The sequence below is a fragment of the Etheostoma spectabile genome, chromosome 9 (assembly GCF_008692095.1).
Source record: "Etheostoma spectabile isolate EspeVRDwgs_2016 chromosome 9, UIUC_Espe_1.0, whole genome shotgun sequence".
NCBI lineage: Eukaryota > Metazoa > Chordata > Actinopteri > Perciformes > Percidae > Etheostoma > Etheostoma spectabile.
In genome coordinates this window covers 11,689,684-11,698,020 of record NC_045741.1, presented here as the reverse complement: position 1 = coordinate 11,698,020, position 8,337 = coordinate 11,689,684, and the positions used below count along the sequence as shown (strand labels likewise).

The window sequence follows — 8,337 nt, the reverse complement described above, 5'->3', positions numbered from 1 at the left end:
ACACACACACACACACACACACACACACACACACACACATCACTTACTGGTTCTCCTGGCAGTCCGGCTGGCCCTTGATAACCTTTGGGACCCTAGAAAATGGAATAAAACAAATAGAGCATAGCTTAAGTTCAGGCAGGTCACAGAGTCAAGCTTTGCTGTTAACCCAGCTCATTGCTGACAGTCCCAACGCCAGATAAGAGATAAGAAAGATAAGAAAAACCTTTATTTGTCCCACAGTGAGGAAATTGCGCTAGACTGAAAGTCAGGGAATCCCCAAAGTCATTAGGAACCCTCTGGGAATAATGCATATTTATACCAAATGCCATGGTGATCAATCCAATAGTTATCAACATATTTTACTAAAATGAAAACATGTCAACCTGCTGGTGGGGTCAGAGAAAATGTCAGGCGATCACTAAAGTCATCAAACCATGAATGACCAACATAACCATCACTAAGCCATGCCGCTAGCATTGCTAACAAAGGAGAACAAAAGAACAAACAATAAAACAAAAAACAACTTGCTTCAAGATAACTGATAAATAAAATTTGACGGAACTGCAGAGTTTGTTGTTCTTATTGCACATCTCAATAAAGCATTTTAACTGTGCGTATTTGTGGCATGCTTCTATCCCAGAATGAGACACCTGAGGCATGTTGGAATGTAAGAATAATCTGGATAATTTTAGTATCACTTTACATTAAAGGTTCAAATTCGCAGGTAATAATCTTTCAACTGGGATGTGAGGTGTGATTTGGGGGCTAGCAGGCTAATTCTGATTGCAAATTCCCATACATGCAAGACTGACATAAATGAGTGTTGGTGGTCAGTTTTAAAATCTTTACATCCAAACATGATTTGTACTTCCTGTTATTGAGACTGAAAATGAGATTAAGAGCAGGACGATTGCGGCTGGGTTAGCTCAGTTGATTGAGCAGGCGCACATATATAGTGGTTTACTCCTCAATGCCACGGGTTCAACTCTGACCTGCAGCCCTTTGCTGCATGTCATTCTCTCCCCTTTCTTGATCTGTTCTGTGGAAAATGAAGGCCTAAAATGCCCAAAAAGTGTGGGCATGTGTGTGCATCAGATGGAATTGGTGATAATACAGTATGTGACACATGTGTTTTTAAATGTTTCATTTTCTATTTGTTTGTCGCATGTAGTGTTTCCGGGAACCAGTCCATGACCCATTTGGGATTCTAACCAATAGAGGAAAAATTGCTCTACAGCAGAGTAGTGTGGGTGTAAAAACTGACACATTTAAAATGTTCTAAGAAATTAATAGTAGTGTCATTCTAATCCACAGTCAGTTTTGTGCCATAGCCAAATTCCACATTTATTTAAACAAGCACTACTTCTTTAAACAGGATTTATTGTTCGGTAAAGCACAGCTTTTCTTCCCTTAAGCCCTTTTATTTTTCCCTTCAACTTGATTATCAACAACAGATGCTTACGACTCCAAAACACAAGGTCAGGGCCAGGTTATTATCTTTTTGGGGCAGCAAGAGATTTTCTTGCGTGGTAGCATTAACTCTGTTGTATGCTTCCATGGTTGTGACACATGAACCTTCACAACTGATAAAAGGCCCACATGGGGGAAAAGAGCATAGGACCCGAGCCAGTCATTTCCTATGGAAATACTTGACGGGGCACAGTTCATGTGCTGGGTATATTAGGTCCAGCTACTGCAAACACTTTGATGGCCTCCTGGGAGGCAAGGTGAAGGCCAGCTATGTGGAGACTAGACACAAGAAGAGGCTGCGTGGACAACCGTGACACGATAGCCATGTGGGCAGCAGGGCGACCTACTATAGCCTGATTAAATCTGTTCTGTAAAGGCCGCAAGCTCAATTCTAGCAACAGCAATGCTGTGCACATCAACAGCAATTGAGCAAGACAATCAAACGCACTAGAGCATCAGTTATCAGATCAGAGGGCATGTGTGTGCATGTGTGCACGCTGGCGGACATGGGGAGAATGTCAGTGTTCTTCATTTTATCGATAGCAGCGTCCATGAAATTCTCCATCTTTGGGCATGACAATTGCTGACCTGAGGAGGCATGGGAGGTTGTGCATGTCATTGACCCCCTGACCCTGGACAGGGTGCCTTTCCTCTTTTGGATGACCTTTGACCTCAAAGTCTATCAACTTTAAGAGAGGCAGCAGCACATCCTAACAGCTAGCTCTGAAGCTCTGAAGCTCTGAGAGAGAGGGACAGCAACACAGATGGAGCTATTTGCAGAGACAGAAGTATGCAAAGACAGGGAGGAGGAAAACAGAGTGATGTAAATGAAGTAAGAAAGAAAGAAAGTATATATATATATATATATATATATATATAGTATGTATATGTTTCTTTCAATTGAGATAAAGATAGACAGAGAGACTAAAGACAAGTACTGAGCAGGGTGGGCTGTAGGGTAACCTAATACTAATCCCATTAAGAGAGGCCTCAGCTAACGTGTGTGTGTATGTGTGTGTGTGTGTGTGTGTGTGTGTGTGTTAGGCACAGGAAAAAGTCAACATAGGTGTTTTTACGCATTCTCTTAACACTTTGCTGCATTAATTAACTTTGCTATTAAAACCAACCTTTAACTTTTATGAACAAATGATATGTGTGCCTCATTTTCCCCTTTTTTACACAGGTAATTTAAAGAAGTAAAGAAGGAAAGTGCTGTTAAAATATTTAAATATAAGCAGTAATCTAATACATTTCTTGAAAATCATCAAATAGAGTTACTTGGACACCATACAAAACAATTTTCTGAAAGTAAGTCTTCAACATCAGCTGTTGGTCCAGGCACACAAGTAGTTTACTGTGATAAACTAAATCTTACCGGTGGACCTGGAAATCCACGTGGCCCAGGAAGACCTGGTGGACCTCGGTCACCCTGTTGGAACAAATGAAAGAGAGAGAGTAACATTACTTACCATTACCATATACATTTTTATAAAAGCAATATGTTGGTTCCAATGCAAAAGACTTATAACAGGCATTGTAATGATGAATTCTTGAACACTGTAGAAAAGTATGTTATGAAAAGAAAATTGAAAAAATTGAAATTGAATGAACAACAGTGCAATAGTTCAAAGGACTATTCATTCATTATCTTGAGCAGAAAAAGGTGGGTTAGACTTGAGTGAGACGGACAACTAATGTCCTGCTAGTTCGCAAATGGATAGAGACTAAAAAGTGCTTTTGTACTTTGGGCAGTGTCTACCATCTGTCTATATTAAAGCTTCTTTAAGAACAACAGTATACTGACCAATATTTGGCTTTTCTGAAAAAAAGATACGGAAAAATGTGAAAGGTGTTGAGGTTAGAATGTGAGAGCAGAGGGTCAAGAGTAATGTTGTCAATAGAGACAAACATGCTAAGAGAGGGAGGATGATGCAATAACTCAAAACTACAACAAAAGTGTGATGGCAAAGAGTGTTGAGAGGTTTGCAATAAGTTGTTGGGATGACATCAGAATGAAATTGGACAAACATTACGTGGACACATGCAGTATGTTTGGTGTTAAGTGAAACTGAACATACATGTAGTTTAACATGCTCTGAAGGGAGAAATGGTGAGGGATTTTTTTAGGAGAGCCCAGAGCATCACAACGTGATAACAGATACATGAATAATAATAACAATAACAAACAAAATGAGTTGCTGAATGAAAAACAAATATATACATATACTCTTTTTTATCATCCAAACATTAGAAAGTGTTAATTTGTTAGTGACTCATCTTTTGCAAATTTGTATTACTCATCATAAACCATTATTCTGTATGATCTATACCAATATTTAGGATCCTTTTCACATTATTGTCTTCAAATAACTGATAAATAGGAGGACTGATGTGAAAACTGGAAGCATAAGTCCCAGCTCAAATAAAATGTCTTAAGACAAGTATTACTGTTAAAAGAGTAAATACTTTGTGACAAACAAGAAGGACTGAGAGAAACCCAGAAAGTAGCACAGAGGACCAGGGAACCTGACGGTGGAAGATCTCTTACGTTCTCTCCTGGTGGAGCCTGGCCTGGAGAAAGCCCGGGGTCTCCCTTTGAACCCTAGAATAGAAAAATAGTTTATAATTATGGTTATTCAATTTTTGGGTTATTTTACATTTTTATAAATCTTTTACTGATGTTCAAATTACAATGCATTGTGGTTCCAAACAGTTACAGACCTCAAAATCTGCCTTTAGAAATTTATCATCAGTCATTGTTACATCAATGTTATATGGTTTCATCAGTTTGTAGCTTAACTCCTTACATGACAATGCAGGCTTTAAAGAGGGATGTGTGTGTTCTGCAAACAGTGAGACACAGTGTTGGCAAGCACCATTGACACTGGCAAAGGGTGCCAGAATCTGAGTATGTGTGAGGACCCTTTGTTTTTGAAGAGACCACTTTTGTTTTCTAAAAAAAAAGGCTGTGGCTCAGCCTTAATTTGTAGCTGTCACAGTTTAAAGCCAGTCTGTGAACAGTTTTCCATCAACCATGATGATGAATTCCACACAATAAAGTTACATCAGTGAATAATAATAAGGCTTAAAGCTTTTCTTCAAAAGGGCATTTTAAGGGACTTTTAATATGGAAAGAAATTCAAAAATGGTGTTTGATTTCTGTTCCATTCTGAATACAGTACAGCTTCTAAAGAATCATTGTATCTTACAGTACAACACTTACAACTACGGACGGATCTAGAAATCCTTGCAGAGTTCCACATGTCTTCACAGTGACCAAGCAAGACAGTAACACTTAGCAATGGCGTACAAATGCCTTTGAGGATCTGGACCTCACTCAATTTCTGTGCAATCCCAGACCACATGTTTAATTCCCACAAGGCAAATAATAAGTCAAAGAGTCTGTGTGAATGGAGCTGATGTTAGGTGCATGTCTTCAGCAATATTACATTTCAACAGCCGGAGGTTTCTTTTAAGGTAACGGCTTTTCTTCCAAAACTGTTCTTGATTAAGGTCATAAATTATTTTTTATTGTCATACATCTGGAGCTTAAAAAGAGTCCCGCACACTGACCATTACGCAAGCAATAATTTTATTTAGAAAATACAACTGTTCAGTCTTAGACCTTCCTCAGGTAAATTGTCATACATCTAAAAATAAAGTTTAAACTCAATAATCTTTCCAGATAATGCTGCATATGTTATGGCATGCCAAAGCAACATTGTTAGGAGACCTCCACATCATTTTTAGCTCAACTACGTAATACTAAGCTGTTCCAGTGGAGCATGAGAAAGAGCCAAATAAAAAAGTTATCTACATTAGGGACACAAATGAACAGAAATAAAACTGTGTTTGGATAGTAAGAACATACATTAATAAGCATCACTATGTGATGACGTGTAAGAAGTTCGGAATATACTGTGTACTATGTAGCTTTTCAGCTGGTTTTGGTGTGAGGTGCTAAGCCATTGTTTGACGCCTTAGATCCACACATGCGCAGTAGATTTTGAGCATCATGTTTCCATAGTTTTGACCGACAGCCAGTGAGGCATAGAAAGGCTTGGGGGAGGGAGAGGAGAGATTCTACCACAGATTAAAACCAGGGTTCCTTTCTTTTGGAAAAAAAAATGTATTGCAGATTCATTCAAGCAGATTGAAATGCTCTTTTAAGCCCTGCAAGCCTGTCGTCATAACATTTCAGAGTGTGCTTAAAACACATGTCAACTAAGCTTAGCATCAGGGACTATATCCCTCTGTATTTGTCCTCGTAACCAAATACATTTCAACAGAAGATGTTTTCCCAAGCTGAGACAAAGAGTCTCTCAATCTCTTTTCCGCCTCCACAAAAGGGTTGGGGGTGTAAGAATGACTCATCAACAGGTCACTTCGGCTTTAGATCCGCTTTTTTTCTGCCTTATGTGTACACATGCATGTGGGTGTACGCGCTGAAGGAACAGCGAGCAAGCAGGTGGCCTCATATTTCATAATAATCAATCGGACACCCTCAACAACCCTTAAGTTGTCCAGGCAAGGTCAGAGGTGAGAGAGAAAAAGTCCAACTATCTCCCTATGCTGTTTGACTAATCAAGGAGGGAAACGGAACATTCCTCTCTTCATGTGTGTGGGGTGAGTTGACAAAGAGATCATCATTTATCAAAAGTACTTTCATATATTTGTCTCGTCAGTGCCTGAAATGGACCAGTACTCACCAGAACTAAGTACCGGCACTTTTGATTAGCAGCACTTTAAATAGACTTGTATTTTTACCAAAATAACTATATATCATGATTTACTGCGTGAAAACCAAGCAGTTCTACACACCCAAATTCCAGTGAAGTTGGAATGTTGTTTATAACGTGAATAAAAACGGATTACAATGATTTGCAAATCCTTTTCAACCTATATTCAATTGAATACATTACAAAGACAAGACATGTTCACTTATTTTTAATTGGATGCCTACACATTACAAAAAAAAAGGGGAAAAGTCTGACAAGTCCACATTTCCAATTGTTTTTGGAAATCATGAAGGTCATGTCCTCCGGGCCAAAGAGGAAAAGGACCATCCAGATTGTTATCAGCGCAAAGTTCAAAAGCCAGCATCTGTGATGAATGGGGGAGTGTTAGTACCATGGCATAGATAACTTGCACCTCTGTGAAGGCACTTCAGTGCTGAAAGGTACATACAGGATTTGGAGCAACTTATGCTGCCATCCAAGTAACGTCTTTTTTTGAGGAATGCCCCTGCTTATTTCAGCAAGACAATGCCAAGCCACATTCTTCACGTGTTACAACAGCGTGGCTTTGTGTTTTGTTAAAAGGAAAGGGGATGTAACACAGTGGTAAACGTGCCCCTGTCCCAGCTTTTTTGGAACGTGTTGCAGGCATCAATTTCAAAATGAAGGTGGAATAACATTTGCAAATCATTGTCTTCTGTTTTTATTTATATTTTACACCACCTCACAACTTCATTGGAATCGGGGATTGTATGTAAAATCCACTGCTCTTAAAGCATGCCTGCTGCCCCGTTGACTGCATGGTGTTTGCAGCCATTCTGTGGTAGCCAGTCGGGACCACAGTCACCACAACCCTCTGCATGGAGCTGCCCACATCCTTGCTCAGTTGTATCAATTAATCCTTTACATCTGGTCCAAGGCTAAAAACCTACAAGAGACAAAAAAAATGCTTTCTTTCTTTCTTTTTCTCTTCATATGAAGTCATGGCTAATGAGACGGGACACAATTATGTCCTGGGGTGAAAACCTGGGTTACAATGATCTAGACTATGGGGTATGTCATTCAAGCCAACAACCACCTTTGTCTCCTCTAGCCTTTCCTGCTACACTGGGACAACAACACAGTGTCTCATTATTATCACTCTTGCCTCCATCTGGCAGTGTCTGGTTTGTCCCACTTGCACACTCTATGATCATCAGAGATTGGCGCTTTAGGGAACAACACGTCATTCTCCGCTGTAAGTGCCATTTGATACAGCGGATCAGACTTAAGTGCACATTTTAGAGGACAATTCAGTGACCCGCTGAGATCACAACACGGTCTTGTAAGGCAAGCAACATGAGCTGCAGAGGTCTCCAGATGAGGTCTACAAACCGAGCAGCGCAGAGCCTGAGACGCATGACAATTTCAGGCAAGAGTCAGACACAATTCACATAATGTGGGTTTGGGTCATGGCTAGGCCTCAAACATGAATATAATATTAAATATATATAAAAAAACTGGTAGTTTTGTCATTGCACACACCAAATTGCTCTGCACCTGACCCCTTTGGCCCCCACCCCCTCCTCAAGTACAAAAATGTGCAACAGGAGAGAGAAACAGTTCCTAACTTGTCAGTTTGCGTTTGCCAACTGTTTTTATTGTGTCTTTGGTGTTTTTTGTAGAATGCAAATAGGAAGTCCTTTTCCTTTTTGGAAAATTTTTGGAATAGCTTTTTATAAATTACAGTAGTCCTTCTGACATTCCAAAAGTGTTAAATAAGTTTTGATTTACAGAGCAACTGTTCACTGGTTTATTGTTATGAATGTTTTAGAATATGCAGTGGGAGAAGCTATAATGGTTTTGTCTGTTTATGATGACTGGCCAACTAACAGTTAAAGGGGAAATACATTACCACTATCTACAGTGACACTGTGTGTATATCTGATAATGAATCTGATGTTTTGCCTTCCTAGGGGGAGATGGCTCTCATTGACAAATGAAAAAAAACAGACAACTTAATTAGAAAGGATTCAAATACGTGCCGTCAAGCCTGATAAACTGTCCTTTGATTTCTTTTAATAATGACATTGCCATATTACGCTCTTAGTTCCGTTTCTCACTGGTGATTGGCAGGCCAGTATGGGCTATG

General features: G+C 39.5%; 1 protein-coding gene across 1 annotated transcript in view; it reads right to left on the bottom strand.

Annotated features, from left to right (window-relative positions):
- col24a1 (collagen type XXIV alpha 1 chain) overlaps nucleotides 1–8,337 on the bottom strand; it is a 92,609-nt gene that overhangs the window by 58,865 nt on the left and 25,407 nt on the right. The window contains exons 6-8 of the mRNA XM_032525635.1: nucleotides 4,019–4,072; nucleotides 2,846–2,899; nucleotides 48–92 (exon numbers count right to left, since the gene is read on the bottom strand). Coding sequence (XP_032381526.1) covers nucleotides 48–92; nucleotides 2,846–2,899; nucleotides 4,019–4,072 — 153 coding nt within the window. The remainder of the gene's footprint in view (nucleotides 1–47; nucleotides 93–2,845; nucleotides 2,900–4,018; nucleotides 4,073–8,337) is intronic.